We start from the raw sequence: 20878 nt of genomic DNA, 5'->3' as shown, positions 1-20878 counted from the left end.
GCAAGAATTCTCATTACCATAAAACACCAATTAAGACAAAGCCTGTAGTATGAATCCCACACTAGCATGTCTATGTCAACCATTTAACACACGAGCTGCATTTTTACCTTAAATGTACATTTGCTTTTCAGTAACTGCTGCAATGTCTTCAAGCAGACCAGTTACAGAGAATTTCAATCATAACAGAACTCAAGAACTTCATCAGGATTGTGTCAAAATTTCAACAAGATACCAGAAACCGCTTCAATCGAGTTCAAGATGCTCTGTTTTCATGTAGGACCAGGAATTTCCTGATATTCTCAGAACAATTCTATTATTTCATCACTCTAGAGCAGCAGGATTAGAAGATCCTTTTGATGCTGCCAATAATATTCCATACACATGTTACTCTGCACTGATCTGGTACTAGGGAACTGAGAGGCAATAACAGAGACAAAACAAGTTTCTGAAATGCTTATTGATCTGAATCACACAAGCACAGCCAAAACATTACACAACATTTCCTAACCCACATAAATCAGCAACTGCAACGTGAAGACTCACTTGATGCTAACCTAAAATCATGGATTTTTTTTTCCCCCTACATGATATCCTCAAAAAAGCTCCAGTGTGTTAAAGGTTATGTGTTAGTTTTGCCAAGACACTTTAAGATACACACATTCAGGTTAGTGCACACTGGTGGAAAGAAGACAAAAACATTGAGACAGGCAAAGTTTTGGCAGGCACAAACACAGAAAGGTTCTGGCAACATCTTCAAAAGGTAAGTAGGGAAATCAGCAATCTGTTTTGCATTCATGTAGTGTAGTTACTGGCAGAGTACAGGAGTTACTAAACAATAAAAAAAATTATGGGACAGAAATTTTTAATTTTGGTATAGTCCCAGAAAAAGCAGGAAAATGATGGAACAAGCAGAATGGGATAACAGGATTATCTTGCCAGGAAAGCTGCACTGAGCAGCTCCTGTGCTTGTGTTTCTAATGAAGCTGGCCTAATTCTCAATTACAGACTCTTTTTTCTTTTTATCATAGACTGTTAAGGTCAAACATCATCATTTATTACAAACCAGTTTTTAAATTCAAATTAAATCTTTGAGAAGGCATGCAAAGGTCTGGTTTGGAATGAGATACCACAACACAAAAACATTGCATTACTTTCCATGACATCCTCAGAACTCAGATTATGATTTTTTTGGCAAGAGACAAGTTAATCCCTCTTAGAATATTCAATTGGCAATCATGATGTTTTACATTTCAGCATTCACAACTCTCCTTAGCATTTGACTGTCAAAAGCAACCATGATATTAGTTCTACAGACTCTCAGACAATATTTTCAGAAACTATGATTTTAAAGAAACAAGGTAAGCAAAAGCTGACTCAATGTTTAAGTAGTGACTTGCCAGTAATTTCTTTTTGAGTCCATTGACAAGTGCTGTCACTGTAAATCACACTTTCCTTACTTAAATTTCCTACCATTTCTTGGATTTTACATTCTTAAAAGAAACACCAGCTTTGTGACCCAGGTGAGTAGGAAGAGAATGTTATTTGGAACTGTGGCAATTAATCAGGCAGACAACATGTGGACTATACTGACACTAAACAACTTTCACTTCCTGAAACATAATGTGCAATACTTAGAATGATTACAAGGAATCCCACATTATGCCAGGCAAACACTGGGAGCAAAATCTGAATTCCTTTGTGTGCACGATTTACCAGAATCAGGCAATTTTTGTCACAGCATTATGGATTGAGACACAATTCCATATTAAAAAATTTATCATTTTTCTCACATGAGAGAAAGTGTCACTGAAAGAACAAATGATAGTACTAGGAAAGGTATTGATCATAAACTGGCCAAAGGAGGGATGACTGCATAGTGCTGAAAGAAGTAATAAAATCAGAGGGAGATTATTACTGCTGATCCTTTGAGATCAGTTTTGAAACTGATTTAACATTTTAGCTTTAAAACACAGCATAAAAATAAGTGCACACTCATAAAATGTGTAGATCCCACAAAGCTTGAAAAGCAGCAGTAACAGCAGGGAAGACTGGAATATCACACATACAGAAATGACTAAACTGAAGACTATAATAACAGAAATCAGCTTACACTTAACAGTGTAAAATGTAAATACATTCCTCATGAGTGTAACAGCAGAAACCCCTCTTATACACCAAGAGCTTATCAAATATAAGTGATAGAGAAGGAACTTTGTACACCAAATAATTACTTTACATCTGTACCTTTACAGTGTGATGGAACCATGGCTCTTGGTTTCACTGGGAGAAATATTCTAGCAGAGTCAGAAATACTGCAGGTAGAACACAAGTTCCTCCCAAAATGTCATCTCATATAATATTTACAATCCTTGACCTTAAAATTTTTTCTAGTTGTGTGACAACTCAAAGATCAAACAACAACTTGAAGAATGACCATACTCAACATTGTCATGAAACATTATTTCTAAAGCTCTTATCTGTAAAAGTAATCCCTAAAATTTTGACTTACATATAAAGAAACCCCAATCAGGCTACCCAATATGTCAAAATGTAACTCTTGCTCTGATAGTATGAAACAAACCAAAACCAAGTAGTCATGGTGGTACAGAAATTTAGCTCTTTCTCTTTAAGATGCACACATAAAGAAACATTACATTCTCCAGTTATTCTTTCTATTTTGCAACACTGTCCCCTGATCAAAACCAGTCTTTGAAATACAGCACATGTGGATTTCTTATTTTACCATATTTATTTTTTTAGTTCCCAAAACCTACTTGCCTTTTTGGAAGTATTGATAATCTTAGAGCTCCACTTTCAGCTGTAGCTTGGCTGTTTCTACCCCCACAATGTCAGAGTCAAAATTCACCTGAACTCAAACTCCACGGCTCTACTGCTCTGCCATGAAAACATGCCCACCACACAAAATTACACACTGTGTTCATTTTTCACTCTGCCTGTGCTCCACTTTCTTCACACATTAAATGAGGACATGATAAGCTACCCTCTAATTCCCAGAGTGTGTAAAACTCCAATATACCTAAATGGGATGCCCAGCTGACCCTATTCACCACCTCACTGTCAAGAATTACTGTGAGACAACTTTCAGCTCTTGCTTGTTGGGTTTTGCAAACTTTGTAAAGCTCTCATGGCTTCTGCTTATCACTGTGTCTGTGTGGCCCTCTGTAAAGTCACCTCTTCTCAGTCACTGAGCCAGCCCTGAAAATGCAGCTGCCCAAAGATTTTGGTGCTCCACATTAATCAGTATGGAAGTAGCCCTGGTAACAATTTATCTTTGGTTAATTAAAAATACTGCAGCATATAGACAAGGAAGCATATTAAAAATGAAGCATGCTTGTATAAATATAACATAACAAAATATTTATATGCAAAATTAGCTTTAAATCAGCTTATGATCTCTCTGGCATCTGAGGAGGATTGTGAGCATTTGCCTTTTTCAGAAGATCACTCCCCTAGAGATCAAAACTGTACTTTCATCCTTTAACACGGGAATATTTTAATTTTTTTAAAAGCAAATCTTGCCAAAAAACAATAGTTCAATTAATAGATAAGCCCCTATCATGCTTAAATCACCACAAAAAGACTGTAATTTGAAGGAAATAATATGAAAACAATACATTTAATTCTTACAAAACAGAAATCAAGGAAAAGAATAGAAAAATATCCTAAAATCTCTCATCTTATAAGGCATTCATAATGTGTTTGGGCAGGTTCAAGCTGTAATATAACCTTTATTCCAACCAAAAGGCAAGGAAACACGAGGGAATAAGCCAGATCAGGCTTGAAGCATATGTCTACAGTTTCTCTCCCATGTCATACAGCAGCAGACATGTAAGTAGTTCAGTATGTGTTTTTTGCTTTTGTTGTTGCTAGAAAACAAACAAACCGTATTGACAGGCATGATCCAAACACAATAAGCTCTGTGACACTGGCATAAAACTCCTGACTGGACAGACTAAGGAAGGAACTGTAGCCAGAGGCTACAAAGGAAGAAATGCATTTGGTCTAAATGTATCCCAGTATATCCAGTACTTGCTGTAGCTTGGCAGGAAAACATCTCAGAAAATTAAAAATAATTAGGAAAATAATGATTGTATACTTTTTTCTCAAACACACTAAAATTACACTTATTAAGAATAAAGTGTTATTGGAAAAGCCTTTGTATTCAAACTGCATATGTAAAAAATAATTTCCTTTTGACATAAAGCACAAGGCACAATGCTTGCTTAATAGAAAAAGCAAATATAACTTTTAAAAAGTATCTTGGAAAGGAACTTAAGGCCTGAATTTTCAGCTCTTAAACTTAAGCAGAACTCTAAAGAAGCTGCACTTACATAAAAGTAAATTCCTCTCTGTGCTAGTTCAATTTCCTATATGAAGAAGACATAACTTTGCTACTATTGTATCAGATCTGATTTTAGCCCCTCCTCCCTTTTCTTCTTTCTTCTTCTAAGCCACTGTTTTCTTTTGGTACCTTTCTAATGCCCTTTTCCAGGACTTCACACACTGTATCTGATTAAGAACTCCTGAGTTACAGTGGCAGCAATATCACAGCTTCCTGCTGCAGGAGGAAATGCTAAAGGCTGCCCCCCAATAGCTAATAAAGAAAAACTGAACAGCACAAACATCACAGCACCTGAGTCAATAAAGATTTTAATGCAACTTTTCAGATAAAGTTCCACAAGGTCTTGCTGCCCTGACCCCCAACCATGGAACCTTCCACAACTGAACCAAGCCTGACCTCATGCAAGCATCTGCTTGGTAAGCAGTATTCTAATTTGCAGGATGTTAAGTGACCTATTTTTTTCTCATTTAAGAAGTTAAAAGCCAGCAGTATTTTGCTGTTGTTAAAAAGGAACACAAGCTAGGCTCCTCTATCAATGCAACAACAGCTCTTCTGGAAATGCAAGAAGGAAATGTTTACTGAAGAACAGCTTCAATGCAGACAATGTTATTTGGACTAATATTTCCTTAATTGTCCTTCCAGGAATCAGATTCTTACCCTGACATCTTATTATAATAAGATATCTTGCAAGGTTATCTTAATTCACTGTGAAAAAAGGGAAGTACTACATTTAGTGGCTGAGGCAACAGCCATTCAACTCAGAAATTCAAACATCAAATTTCTACTTGTTAGATCTGAAAGTTCACCTACTTAAAATATTTTCACTCCAAATTTAACAAATATTCACTGGAAGAATGCTCTAGCAAGAAACCAGGTTTTAAAACACTTCTTAGAATACATCAAGCATCTCAGTTTTATATGAACACTGCAGGAGTATCAGATTCTAAAGCCAAGTTATTATTGCTTATTTATGCAATGAGAAATCTACATGACATTCCAAGTCAGCTAATGATAATGAATTTGTTCAGTGCAGCTTCTAATCTTATGTAATCAAATAATATAAACTTAATTGTATTTCAAATACTAAAAAGGAAGCAAAGGGCACATAAAATAAAGGAATTTCAAGAGGAACTTGAGGAACACACAAGGTATTAATTAATAAAAAATTGAAGACCCATGAAACAAGGCAGTTATGAAATAAATACTGTGTTCACAAAGAGATAATGAAATGGAAGGTCTGCAGAAGACAAAACATGAGACAGATAGTTTCCTTACCATACAACAAAAAACTTGAGAATATGAAGACTATCACACAACTACTTCATTTCTGCCTGCATCATTCTGAACTTAATAAAGAACAACAAAATCACTGAAAGTTAATTACTACCTATATCTTGTTCACCAAATAAACAGCTAATTACACCCTCAGAAGCACAGTCATTGAGACAAAAAATTCAGAAATAAGGAATATGGTTTTTTCCTACTTTCCTGATGTTGATTTTGGATATCACAGAAAGTAGTAGGAAAAAGCATTTCCAGCATTTCTCTTCTGAAATGATCAGAAGAGAATGAGTGTGAAATTATAACTTAATTTACATAAAAACAGCTTTCAAATGGGAATGTTTTGTCCTCAAAAGAAGTTATTAAATTCTGTGAGCACCTCTGACTTCATTAAACATTGAGACTGATCTCCTGTCAGAGCTATGACTGTTCTAATGTGGACATTTCTTCTGCGAACACCAAAGAAGTCAAACCAATCTTTATGCAGCAGGAGCTCTTGGAAAGTTCCATCACATTTAGCATCCTCTGAGTGTTGCTTTAAACATTATTACTTGGAAGGGAAGACCACAGGTTTTTCTATGGAAAACTTCAGGCATTAATAATTTTCTCCTTAAGAGTTAAAAAGGACCCTTTCCAATCAAACTCTATCTCTTGTCTCTCTCTTTCATTTTCACTTTTAGGAGGGTTTAAACATTTCTGCTTTATGACAACCACAACCATTTCCTACCTCAGGGGGATTACACACCGTCTGGCAGAGTGCTCACATCCACCTGCCTTTCAAGCAATCACACCCAGAAGGTGCACAAACTGACATGGATAAGTAGAAACTCTTCATCTACACATTCCTCCTTTTCCTGAGTTTCCTTTCTAGTACAGGAGAACTACTACCAGCTAAAGGGCAGGTAGGCACTCAGAAGGAAATGAGGGGTGCAGTCCTTGTGTTGCCAGCCTTCCTCAGCTGACAATAATCAACAACCTCCTCTGTTAGGAGGTCAACCATTAAAGGGGAAGGTTTTACTATAAGCTAACGGTATAATACATTTATGATACAACTGTTTCTCATGTCCCCTCTTCTTTAAAATCACATCTCCAGCTATCCCAAGTACCACTCAAGGGGTATGAAACAGGCACAATGTAATGAACAATGTTTTTATTGGAAAGGTAGCTTAAAGCGACTTCCTACTATTCTCTGTAAGATTGAAAAACTGACCCAGGTTAGTTAAAATGTTAAATTACTTCTAACTTGGCCTGGTGTCCCTGTTCAGTACCCTGCACAGTGCCACAAGCCTTTGTTTCAGCAGGGAAGAAGGAATGCCTGGAGCTTGGGGAGAGAGGAACAATGGGAGAAAAAAGGTCCAAAGATAGATTTGTAAAGACACCTCTGCTGAAAGGACTACACAAGGCTACTGTTGCTTTAGGGGCTGGATTTAGGGGTTTTAAACTCCTTCTGCTTGAATAACACAGAATATACATATAGGTCTATACCCACTGCACAGCTTTCACTCAAATTAGCACTCCATGAGAATCTCCAAGAAACCATTTGCCTTCTTATTGATGTACAACCAGTGTGATCCACAGGCTCTTGGCACTCCAAGCATCTGTGGGCCTTTTATTTCAAAATGCTTCTAGGTCATGGCAGGCCCCTTTGGAAATCCTACCAATGAACGGTAGTCTAACAGCATTAACCTCACCAGGCCCTCAGTGCAGGTCAGGTGCCACCCTGAGGGCACACTTTAGAGCAGCTGCCAGCGTTTGGACCATCCGAGGTCACAGGGCAGAATGAAGGCCCAGGGAACCTTTGTATCCCAGCCCCTCTTCAGTGGAAAAATGGAGCAGAAACAGCTCACAGAGCTCTCCTACCTTTGTCACAGAATACCTTCTAAGGAAGCACTGGCTTACCAAACACTCACTAAAATAACTTTCTGTCCTGAAGTTTTCTATGTAAAACTAAACCATGCCACATTTCAAAGCAATACATTTTCAGTAACTATCAAAATAATCCGATGTTATTTTTTCCTTATTTTTCTAGCCCTGTTTCTTCACTCTCAGCACTTTGTAAGGACATCTTCATGTGTGTATTCCACATTATGTCTGTTGCAAAGTTTGGTAAACACTTAAAATACGACGTTGCTTTCTTTCAAACCCACAATGAGGGCTCACTTTACCCAAGGCCAGAGCGCTTGGCTCATCCTTGTGCCAACTCAACTCAGACACACCACGCAATGCAGCTGACTCCCAAGATGGGCCTTCCACCCCTAAATTTTCCACTTAAGCAAATTAATGATCAGTAAAGATGGGATACACCCAGAAGACAGAAAACCACTTATTCAGCAAGTCAAAAATGGATACGCTGGCACTGAAACTTATAGTTGGAAGTGAAATGCATCCTACAAAGGATACCAGATTTCAGCTCCCTGCCGACAGGAAATATTTCAGGGATGTCCCTAAGATGATTTCTACTGAGGACAAATAGTACCTTCTTCTTAAAAGCAAAGAGTCTGGCTTGATAGGGAATAGACAGTTCTTTTATGCCTCTAATGGATTTATTCCCTTATGTTCAGTATTTCTCAGAAAGGATGTCACTTCCTCAGAGAATTCTGCTGCTCTACATTTTAAGAACTCAAATGTTCCAGTGAAGCTCAGCTGAAATTTTAGAAGCTGATAGAGAAAATCGAAAGAGAAGAATAAGAAAAGTTATCTGGTGGTTTAGAATGCTACAATCCTTCCAACTAAAAGACAGCAGCAACCAGAAATGCAGAAGCACCCTGATGGAGCTAACTGAAATTACACATACTTTCTGGAAGTGGGTGTGTTTATGCTTTGCACGCCTATCTTTTCACATGCAAAAGACAACACCTGACATGTATGTAACTTAAAGAGTTTGCCCTTTAGTCTTAACTATCCTCCCATAAACTTAACCAACATAAATAGCAATTAACACAGGTGTTTCATAATCTTCCCAAAATATTTTCTTAGTAAGAAGGTAACTAAGGATTGTTTTACCATTCAATAGAAAAAGACAGCTGTTTAATGTGGGTGGGTGCCAATATATGAAAACTATTTTAAATGAATATTTTTGCAGTGGTCTGGAGGATCATGAGCCTAAATGTTGAACACTCCCTCGATTCAAATTGTCTCTGCCCTGAATCACTGTGCAGCCCTGCACAGAATAAATAGATGGAGGAAAGAAAGTCAAGATGAAAATTATTTAAGCACATAAACACTTATAATTCTGTAATATTCAAGAAGCTCTAATGTCCCAAATTAAATTTAGGACGGAGATAGACTTAGATGCACCCTTATTAAGAGGCTGCCTCTGAAGACAGCACGAAAGGCACCAGCAGAGACAGTGCAGGGGTGTACAAAGCCACCAGTGGCACACTGAGTGTGCCCAGGACAAGCTCCTCTCCAGAGGGCATCTTCTGCAATTCGCAGGAAAAATTTCCTCCCATGGCAGCCAGGCCTTCTCCAATCTTTTTTTACTCCAAAGAATTTAGGCAAAACCTAAGAATTTCTACTTTATATAAAACTGAGAGAAAACCTGGTTCACCAATAAAATCATGAAGGTGTTGTAGGAAAAACAATTTTTATGTGTTTGAGGTAACACAACATGCATAAAGAAAGTGTAGCTACTTAGCTTAAGCTGAGAAGAGTTTTACTGCAGTCCACACCTAGACAGTTGATAATGCATGCAAATAGAAGCTTCTAACATATGCCATGAAGAATTAAGAAACAGCACAACCTTGCAACTAAAATTAAGATTAATACATGTAGAGACTTTTTTCAGGGAGCAGGGGGGGGAAGAAAAGCAGAAGAAAGGTGTTAAAATATATATAAGATAAAAGACAAATTGCAGAACACTGACACAAGACAATATTTAACCTTGGTCTAAAAGCAAGCATCACTTCATTGGTACAAATTCTAGCTGAAGATATCAGGATTAGGTACAAGCTCCCCAGCCAAGCTGTGCATTTGTGAGAGATACAAATATGCACTTTCTTTCTCATTTTGAACAGCTGTACACATATTTACCTTAGATGAAGTTTCCTTCCTAAAGCTAGCCTTGAGCTGTAAACATGACTTGGTAGTGCCAGTGCTAGTGAATTCCTATCAATGGCAAAAGCTAAGATAGTAAAGAAAAGGCTATTTTGTTTGCATTCTGAGCCATCATTTAGCTACCAGGTAAAATGCCACAAGATTTGTTCATAGAAATTAGTTAGTCAGAAATGAAAAATTATCCAATATTTCTGTTCTGATTGATGTTATCTCAAAAATACTGGATCACATATTTGTTGAAACTGAGAAAACATTAGGAATACCCTAAAAATGGTAGTACTGATGTTATTTTTAGCTAGCAACTTTTCTTTTTCTTAATTTCATTAGGTATCAGGGGATAGCTTCAAAAACACCGTGTAATTTATCTGCACAATTTTATTAGTACCTAGATTTCGATCTCCTCACTATAAATTCATCCTACAATCCCACAATGCTAGTGCAGAAAGAGTATTCAAATTTGGAACTGAAAACCTGAAATCAAGTAATTTAAGTAATCCTGAGGTTGTTTGTACTTGACATTTCAGAATCTTGGCCAATGTACTTCAGGAAAGGAAAGTGTCTTGCACTTTCAGAGTGGTTGGCACACAAACAGCCACTGCAATCAGCATCACTCCCAAACAAAACTAATTGACAACTGAAAAGAGATTGATGCTAGAAAGGCACAAGAGGAGTGACATACTTCAAAGAAAAACAGAAATTTCATTTTTATGAAGTACAAAAACATCCACAGAAAACCAGAAAATTATCATTGGAGTATACCACTGTGAATGGTTAATGTGAAAATCTATCCTGAAAGAACTGGGGCACTAAAAGGAAACAAAACAAAGCAATCTGCTATCTTACTGTGTGAACAGAACCTTGACCAAAACATGCCTAAAGCACAGTTTCTAGTTCAGTAGCAACAACGCAGATCAAATCCTGATGCACACTGGCTATTCATCTGAAAAACCACTACTGCAGCTGCTACATTAATCCAGCTTTTAGCACTATTTCCTCCTTCTTCTTCTACATCCTTTGCTGTGTGCAAGGCACTCCCAAAAAAGGATGTGGCCACCATGGTTAAGCCTTCAGGAAAAGAGCATTAGGGGCATTCAGATGATGTGTTTTCTTTTCCTTTCTTTTGCTTTACCAGTTGAAAACATCTTAATAAAACTAACAGTGAAACAGGTCTCATTTCAAAGGCTGATCATTTAACATATACTCAAGTGCTCTTTACATTTTTAATCTTGCCAAACATGCCTTCATAAACAGGCATTGCATTACAGCAGTACTAATGATAAAATGCCAAAGTGGCATTTAGAACTTTATGAATATGAAGCTCACTGGCAACACCACAAATCAAACAAAGGACCAAGAATTCATAGAGCCCCCTCCCCCTTTTTTTTTTGTTATAAATTCATATGAATAAATATGCAAGCATAATAATTAGCACATTGTTTTCAACTGCAATGCTACTATTTTCATCCCAAGTTTTACACCAGCACCTATTTCAACATTTCCCCTACTGTTCGAAGATGGAAACATCACATCTGTTGCACATTACAAACTAACAGTACTCAATTACAAAGATTTTGATCTGTTTGGAGGAAAAGGTAGGAGGAGTCTGTTCTTCTGCAGAGTTACTACTCCATATGCAGACTTATAGGGTAAAAGACCTTGCAAGACTAAATAGTGTCTCACCAATTCACCCATAAACACATTTTAAGAATTAGTTCAAAATTAAATTGAATGCAAAAACCTTTCGCATCAGGTCCTATAGGCAAAAAACAAAACAAAACAAAGGCAGAAAATACACAGTTCAAATCTTCACTACTCAGGGAAAGTACTCCAGGTTTTTCCATGAGACATTATCACACAAAGCTGTCTTCAGCAGGCAGACACAGCTCTTCAGCAAAACTAGCAGACTTCAAACTATTCCAGAAGAGTGATTTGCAGTTTAGCTCCACCCCACCTACAGCCCTCTCATGAGAAGCCAGAATTCCAAAGGAAATAAAACACAGCCCAGTAACACACCAAAACCAACCACAATACACGTTTTGGACAAAAAGAACACCCTAAAACCAACCCTACTTTCCCCCACACACCTTTTTTGCAGTGAAGCAGCCAAGTGGGAACAGTAAAAGAAGGCATGGTTAGTACAGACTCTAATTAAGAGCCATAGATGGATGTATCAAACGAGCTCATTCTGCCAACTTAATGATTCAGCTTAAAGAACTGGGAGTTTTCCTCCTGACTTCTGTCAGAGTCAAGTACATCTGTTGAGCGCATTTGAAGATTCTGCCTCTTGTAAGATAACCTTTTCCTCTGCACACAAGAATTACCACTGAGTTCAGCAGACAATGATCACAGAAAAGATAATGCTAGTTTTGTGGAAGAATCAAACATGGTCTCCAAAAAAGCTAGAACACAAATGACTTATATATATATATATATATATACATATATATACATATATATACACACACAACAAGGGAAAGGTAAGTACCACAATTTTTAAGTACTTCCATTCATTTAGCTGTCCTCACTTGATTTTCAAGACAACACCCTTAAGTCCAAAAGAAAATGCTGAAAAAAAATTCAAAAAGCAGACAGTGGTGTGTTTTCAGCTTCAGTATAAATCGAATAGATTAATGAAGAAACAGAATTTCAGCTTTCAATAAACCTGCTCAAAGTTGATCACATTTCACAAACAGGTTTCCAGTTTTGCTTTTATAAATTATGGATCGTTAACTCTCAAGGACTCCAGTGTGCAAGGGTCATGAGATGCATGTGGAGGCTCATTCAGGTCTCTGACCAGATGTACAAGTTTATTAACAGCTCCAATAACCACAACACACAGAGAGATTGGTTCTATTGTGCTCACTAACACAGCAAGCACTTGTTACCCACTTAAAATCTTCTAACAGGAACTAGTTTCACTTCGTCAAGTAGCTCTCCATAACTCCAATAGGAATTTGGAGCTCTACTTACTTACCTGTGAACATAATGCAACTGATGAACTGAATCGATGGCTATCACCATTTCAGCCAAATAAAAACGAGCCATATCTTCAGGGAGTCTGTCCTCAAACTTGCTGAGCAATGTAAGCAGATCTCCTCCAACATAGTAATCCATAACCAGGTACTATGGAGTGGGAACAGTAAGAGAACAGAGTGAGGGGAAAAAAAAAAATCACAATTTATTGAGTGAATAAAAGACTAACTATTCATTAAGCATAAAAACTAATTCACTGCAAAAATTATTATGGACATAAAAAAAAAAACTAACCAAGATGCTCAGTGCTCTGAAAACAGCAGTCAGTTCAGCTGCAGTTTAGCATTTAGCCTACTTGAATAATTTTCATATTTATACCTCCCCAAACACAGTAAGCCTCATGACAAAGTAGTATTAACTTCATCCACAGTCCCATCACCAAACATGAAATATTTAGATCCTCTGGATTCCCTTATGAAAACAATGCCCTTTGTTAGAAAGCTAAAGGAGTAAAGGTTTTAAGTACAGACCTATAAAAATGAACCAAGTGTGTAAATTTGTAATCTCATTTATGTTGCCCTAATTTCCAAGGCTTTCCCTTCCCTTTCTTCCTACCACCTTCTTTCCCATTAAACAAATTACTTTGGAGAGCAAAGTTTTTAGATTATTTAGAGGTGTATTTCTGATCTAAAGACTATTTAGATTAAGGCAAAGTCTGAGAGACTTCCAGTGACCCACAGCATAATTCCAGAAACTGTTGACATTGCACATGATTCAGGACCTGGCAACATAAAATACAACATGTCACCTTCTCTAATTGAAAGGATGGAGAAAAATATTGATTTCTCATATATTAATGAAACATAAAACTTGCCAGCCATAAAAGTGGATCCAAGGACTTTAAAGAAATCAGAGCCTTTCTGCATTTTACTGTATTTACAGAATAAAATGCCACTTCTTTTAGCAACATAATTAAAATTACTGGAAAAAGTGAAACTTAAGCGTGAAATTCAGGATTTCTATCCTGAATTATTTTATTTTAGCCTAGTTTAGTTTGTTTTTAATTATGAAACAGTGCCTGAAAGGCTAAATGGGGGAAAGAAAAAAAATCAAATTAATTATAGCTAAAGAACTAATTATTAACATTCTAATTTAAAACACACTGCTAAAACATTACTTTCAAACATCACTGTGGACAGGTTAGTTAGAATCACAGAATATCCTGAGCTGGAAGGGACCCACAAGGATTACCAAAGTTCAGCTCTTGGCCCTTCACAGGACAGCTCCAAGAATCAAATCACACCCCTGAGAATGAATTTCCACTAGACTCCCTCAAAGTCTTTGCTTAGAGCTCCAGTCTGTTTCCAGGAAGGCAGCCTAACTGCATTTGAAGCAGTGACTCTTAAGAAGACCATAAATTATATAAAAAAATTGAAAAGGTAATAATAAAAACCCCAATTTGTTTCTTTAAAGTTCTGAAAACACAGCCTAAAGGGACTATTTATATTAGTTGCCCTTACATGTTTGCCTTTCCCATTTTCAGAAAAAGACACTAAAATATGAATTTAAAAAAATCTGCAAAATTATGCCATCTCTAGGGAAGTTGAGGGGCAGGCAGAAATCTTACACCTTTTTCTTTTCCCTCATATTTTCCATAACAATAAAGGTGATGAACAAAGATTTTAACAGCTTGGTACACAATAACGTGGGCATCCTCATTGATTCCAAGTGCATTAGAAAGTAAAAAAGGCATTTCCACAAGATTTTAAATGTGTTGATAGTCAAATTTTCATCTGTTGCTTTGTGACAGGAATAATGAAGTTCTTAAATTATGCTCGCAATCCTTATGGAAGATGAATATCTTCTATTCAGGGTGCTCCTGCACTCCTTCAGGAATAAGACTGATAGTATAAATTTCTTGGTTTTTACAGTTTTAGAAAATGCATTAAGCCTTTGGAAATTCAGATACTGATTACTAAGTGATGCATTGCACAGACATCTCCAAGAGCTGAATTTATTACTTTGAATGTATATTGAAAAAAAACTCTTCAGATTTTCCTAACTGATGTGGGATCTCTGCACTCATTCTTCAGCACTTTGAAAACCTCTACAACTCAGCTACTGGATATAGCAAAATAATGAATTTTGGCTCTTAAAACACAGGATTCTGCACCTCCTCCTAAATTTGCAAGAGCAACATAGTAGCCTAACAACACAGAAACTTTCAACTCCTTGAATAAGCCAACACCTAAACTGTAACTCAGGGTATTAGGCTGTGCAAATGAAGCTAAATACATGTGTAGGAATTACAGTTAAATCTAAAAATGAAATTTTACATTAAAAACTCCATCAAATATCCAATGTCAAATATCCAGGTTCTTATAAAAATAGGGGTTTTTTAAAGCCTTAAAAATACTTTCTAAATAATAATAATAAAAAATACTGTCTAAATGTACACAATCATCCAGATGTATCCAAGTCTCAAATATTTCTCAAAATACTACTGTATGACAGCACCATCTTTCCAAGAGAAAGAAAAAGCATAGATTTAAGAACTCTAAATTCTAGTAGCTGGTGGAAACTTAACACAGGAATTAAATCCCAAATCACAGATTCATTTGGAATGGAAGGGACCTCTTCAGACCTCATCTGCTCAAGTAGGGTCAGCTAGAAAAGGCTGATGATGACTGTCTCCAGCTGGGGTTTGAGTATCTTCCAATAAAGAAGGGTTTTCTTGGGTTCTGATGAAACTCCATGGATTTCAGGTTGTACCCATTGGCTCCTGTCCTCCCACCAGGCACCGCTGGGAGGAATCCAGCTCCCTTGTCTCAGTTCCCTCCATGGGGTGTTTACACACACTGATGATAACCCCCCTCTCCATCCTACATTTACTTGGGCTGAAGAATCCCAGCTCTCCTCACAGGAAGGATGCCCCAGTGCCTCAATCATCTTTCTGGCCTCCCAACAGACTTGCTCCAGTAGCTCCATCTCTCTTTTGCCCTGGGGAGGTCAGACCTGGACACAGCACTTCAGGCGCAGAGCTGAGAGGAGAGGAAGGACCTCCCCTGACCTGCTGGCAACACTTTTCCTTGAGCCCAGAACACTCCTGGCCTATTTTACTGTAAGAGTGCATTGCTGCCTCATGGCTAAGCTTGTTATCCACCAGGACCTCAAGTAAAGCTGCTTTCCAATCACCTGGGCCCCTGCATGTACTTGGTTTCTCTTATTATAAAGCCTAGATGCAGGGCATTGCCTTTCCCTTTGCTGAAATTCATGAGATTTCTCTCTCTCCAGTTTGTTGAGGTCCATCTCAGGGCAAGCAGCAGTCACTGCACAACCACATCTACTGCTCAATCTACACAGATTTTTTTTTTTAAAGGCCACTTGTGTTACACACAATTTCAATAAAAAGCACATGGAGAACTAGTGATGATACAAACTCTCAGTATCTCTTATATTTTGCCCAGCAGGCTGCAGAACTAGCTCCTGTCAGCAGACTATCAAAGATGAAGAACAGAACCTGCTCTGTGCTTAGTGAAAACAAGGAAACTGGCAGGAATAAAACAAATTCTAGCAGGCTACTCTGGAATATATAATATTTTCCTTGAAATGCTCTTAATGATAAGATCAGAATTACACAATACATGAGATTATTTTACTGTCCACATTAACAAAGCTGGCTGGGAGGTATTTACACCAACAGTTGGACTTACAAATGCAGAGCCCCATTTCTATAAAAATCTACCAAAATCCATGGATCCCCAGGCATCTGAATTGGCAGAAGAAAGTGCAATATAATGGCAAAAACCACTACGGGTCTGCAAGAGTTCCCTGTATGGCACTTTTTGTATTGGACACACTGGGAGGAAAAAACTACTGTGGTTGTACAGTAGATAATAATAAAAAAAATTATTAGAATTGTTAATGATAGAGAATCCAAAGCACAGGGCAATAAAACCCAAATAATCAAAAGCCATCAATGCAAAGTTGTTTACTTTTTCAGGTATAAATTCTACCAAAACTGTATCACAATCAAAACATTTTTTAAGTGGGAAAGATTTTATAGAAAATTAGCCACTTTTCCACATTAGTTTCTTTTTGCAAGTCATTCAAAATACTCAAAAATAAATAACAAAAAAAAGAGACATTTTAATCTACAACTACAGCTTCCAACTCTTATTTATGAGCATTTAGAGGCATTTTTCCTGCTTTATTGTTTTGAGACAGTTTACTGAGTTTAAGTCCTCAAAATAGTAAGTTGTTTCAAAAGAGGTCTACTCCCAGTTTCTCTCTGTAAAACTGTAATCAGCATGGTTAATCATGAAAAATTAAAATAAAAAATCTATGTTAGTAAGAGCACTTTCAATTTTACGAATCCAATTAAACTGGAATGACAAATTATAAGAAAGAATATGCAGATAAGACCAAAGTTTATCAACAAATGCAAAGTGGTTTAGAAAACAAACCAGCCTTCCTGAGGTATTTATAGCAAAACTTTCAAAGTTTCTGACCAATCTCCACCCTTCAGAATTTTATGGAAAAATCACAGATCCTCACATGGTCTGTATGGTCCAGAACACAAAATTAACAAATAAACTACTTTTCTGTCTCAAACCACAACCAAGACTCTGCATTTCCACACACACATATATATAAATATATAAAAGCAACACTCACTAAATAGTTTTCATCCTGGAATGCATAATGTAATGTTGTGATCCACTGGTTATCTCCATTCACTAACACATCTCTCTCTTCTCGAAAACAGGCTGTCTGAAGGGGAGAAAAATAATTATAGACTTTAGGTAAAATATATAAAGAAAAACATTTAGCAAGTTGACTGTGTTTTGACATTATATTTGGGGGGAAAAAAATCAAAACTGCCTCTCAGTTAAAAAGTTAATTTATTACACTATCCAAATATGACAAAATCTAAAAAGAAATAGATATGAGAAGTGACCACCTTCTTGAAATTTAAGCAGTTGTACTTTCTCTGTACTGTTAAGTGAGGCAAAGGGATAAATAAGATGTTGCTTCCCATCATCTAAAATGTCAAAATCCTGATGTATCAATAATGACAGGATGTATGATTAAGACAAACAATCAATAATGGCATTAGATAATTGTAACTGCTCTAGGAGTCAGCTGGAATCTGGAGTCTTGTGTTGCTGTTTTATCTCATCATGGTGTTAGCCTAGTTTTACACGTGAGTTCTCACACACAGTTCTTTTCATTTGAAAGTAGCTGCCAATAACTCCATGTAGTCATCACTTGATAATCATTAACCACTTTCTCCACACCCCTTGCTCTGGAAAAGCAGGGAGAAGCAAATATTGCTCTTGTCAGGTATAAGCTGTTGGTCAGATATCCCAAGAGGTTTCCCCTCAATACACTGGAAAGAAAAACAGGAGGCAAGAGGTGCCTTCATATCAAGTGGAACAGAGGAGGGACAAGAACTGCCCGCAAATGTTTTAATTGTGGAACACAGGTTTGTACGAAACAAAAGAAGGTAAAATGTGAAGAAAATAACTAAGTGCAAAGCAGCAAGGCATTTAATCCAATGAAGGTCCTGCAACTTGCCCTGAGTAGTGAAAAAAATATCTCAGCAGAAACAACTTTGCAGAATAACAGACAAAAAATGACCAAATAGATGAAAAGCCAAAAAGAAACTATAGCAAAGAAACCCCATAAACATTTGAAGGAAGTGAATTCTGAAGTGAATATCACAAGAAAACAAAAAGCACCAAATAACAAAGCCAACACACAATTTTGTTCAGAAAAAAAGAGATCTAAACAATAGTGCAAAGGAAAGAATAATATTGTACAGGCTCTGTTTAGAAGGCAGATGGAGAGTTTGAGAAAAACACAGACCATATTTTATTCCAGCACACTCTGCTCTTCACAAAGATGTTTCATAATTTTGAACCCTGCTCTGTCTCTTCCATCTCCGAGACAGCAAAGTTTAAAGAAAATTCAAGCCTTTGCTTTTTATTTTTTCAGTTTGCTTTCCAAATCCAACAGGAAAAGAGCAGACTTCTGGCATGGCTTTTGCTGGTTGTGAGATTTGGAAAGTGAAGAATGAAAAGTGAAACATCATTTGAGATTGAGATATGCACAAGAATACATGCAGCAAAAACAGAGCAGCGAGTAACTCCTTCCTCCAAGCAAATAAACCATAACAAGTCCTTTTTTTGGTGAATACAGTGAGTAAGAACTATGCAGACCAGGAAAAATTAAGATGACATACTTGAATCATTGCACAATGCAGGAGATAAATCAGTGAAATTTGAGAAAATAACAAGACATACTTCAAACAAATACCTTCAAAGATTATTGAATGAAAAATAGACTTGGGGTAGGAGAATGAGCATGGATCATCTTCAGAAGCAAGAAAAGCTGTTTGACGTTTCAGCTTGATTTTTCTCCTTCCTTATTTGTAAACTTTTGAGATATTTCAGAGAGAAATAACTACGAACTCTTGTTTTCACAAAGATAAATAACAGGTAGTTTTCTACTTGTTATGACACAACTAATAGAACTGGTTACTAAGAGTTTATGTAATTCCACTTGTTTTTGCCATGATTTGACAAAAGACTGTGCATTCCTTGAGCACTCCAGACACCCACCTCTGGGCAGCATGCCTAGAGCTGAAGCAACAGCTACTACCACAGTAGATCACAGCTGAGAGTTGAAGAGGCAAAACAAAAAATCCAGCAACAACAAAAAGAGACAGTAGCAGTGCTTCTTTTAATTACTGTAACATGGCTCAATCGGGCTTTTTTAAAATTAAGCCTTTTTTGTGCCTTCCATTATTCCAGCATTACATTTCATCTTCCCTAGGCATTCTCCTTGAACTGTTGGCAGAGCCCTCCAGAGGTCATCTGATCCAGCTCTGCCACAGCAAAGCCAACTCAGTGCCGTGGTCGTATCTCTCCTGTTATCGTGGCCTTCAAGCAGCAAAGAATTCGACCTGCTCTGCTGTTGAGTGCTCATGTCCTCACAGCTCAGAGTCAGCACCTCCTGGGGATGCTGACTGCTTCCACGGTGCCTGGTATTTGTCCTGGTCTCTCCTGAGCCTCATCTGGCACCGGCACGGCACACGTGTAACTCTAAGTGACTGTCAACGCTCAGGGTAACGGGTCTGGGGGTGTCACAGCAAGATGTCACACACTTCCAGGTACTCCTTGTATCAGTAACATTCCCAGCTCTACATCCCATCTCAACAGTGGCAAGCATTTGGAAAATTTATCCTCTGTTATTATACAGAAAAAGAACACTGACTTTGCAACCTGTGTAATTTTACAGTAACAAAGTTTTTGCACTCAGAGCTTGCAGTCCTCAACCTTACTCCGGCATTCTCAACCCTCTTTTGAGTACATACTCTCTTTCTGCTTTTACAAATTACTCCCACTTTCCACACTCTTGACACATATGTTCATTAACACATAGAATATGAATATATATATATGAACATATAGATCTATCTATACACTTGTGGTTTTGGACTGCATGATTTTCCTGTGCATCTCATGTTAGTGCAGCACACTGCTAACAGAGCAAAAATGGGTCATTTTCCCCATCAGCAGTAAGAAGAGCACTCATGAATGTTTAAAAATGACAGGTTACAGTTGCTAAAGGTCATGCTTTATAATGCATTTTCACTCCAGATGGTTCTCTTTCCACTATATACCCGTGGGTTACAAATACATGGAAAAACATTGCTGTAATTCTTTTTAGGCTAACGGTTCAGACTTTCAGAAATTCAGCTGGACCCATGGGAAGAGTATTTTTAATACCTTGCATAGAGAAAAATTTTTGAAACCTATTTATAACTGTATGCTAATGAAAAGAAACAGTTTTCAAACTCACTTTAAAAGGGTACATTTAAAAATAGAGTGGAGCTTTATTCCTGGTCTCTTCTTTTTCAGTGAAATAATAAAACTTACAGTAATGACATTTGTCTTGGAGAGAAATACCTCTTTGTATCAAGACTACTGCCAGATTGCTCAGTATCTGAGTAATTTCTGGATAAAAAGGAAACACATTGTGCACATCTAACCACAATCTGCAAGCCATTTATACTTCTTAATGTGATAACATTTTCATTAAAAGAGACAGGATGTGCACACATCAGAAATTGGCTTTAATTTGTCTGAATATATTTTTTAAGAGTGTGATGGTTTCCCATTGATCTCACTTCCTACC

The 20878-nt window shown here is 37.2% G+C and overlaps 1 protein-coding gene across 10 annotated transcripts in view; it reads right to left on the bottom strand.

Moving 5' to 3' along the window:
• The window catches only part of CDC42BPA (CDC42 binding protein kinase alpha), a 183360-nt gene that overhangs the window by 96965 nt on the left and 65517 nt on the right, over positions 1-20878 (bottom strand). For all 10 annotated transcript variants that reach the window (XM_054514444.1, XM_054514443.1, XM_036380993.2 and 7 more), the window contains 2 exons: positions 17351-17446; positions 12675-12823 (listed from right to left, as the gene is read on the bottom strand). In XM_054514444.1, coding sequence (XP_054370419.1) covers positions 12675-12823; positions 17351-17446 — 245 coding nt within the window. The remainder of the gene's footprint in view (positions 1-12674; positions 12824-17350; positions 17447-20878) is intronic.

This window comes from Molothrus ater, chromosome 3 (assembly GCF_012460135.2).
Source record: "Molothrus ater isolate BHLD 08-10-18 breed brown headed cowbird chromosome 3, BPBGC_Mater_1.1, whole genome shotgun sequence".
Taxonomy (NCBI): domain Eukaryota; kingdom Metazoa; phylum Chordata; class Aves; order Passeriformes; family Icteridae; genus Molothrus; species Molothrus ater.
Note: the sequence above shows the minus strand (reverse complement) of the source record. Positions and strands in the feature narration are given on the sequence as shown.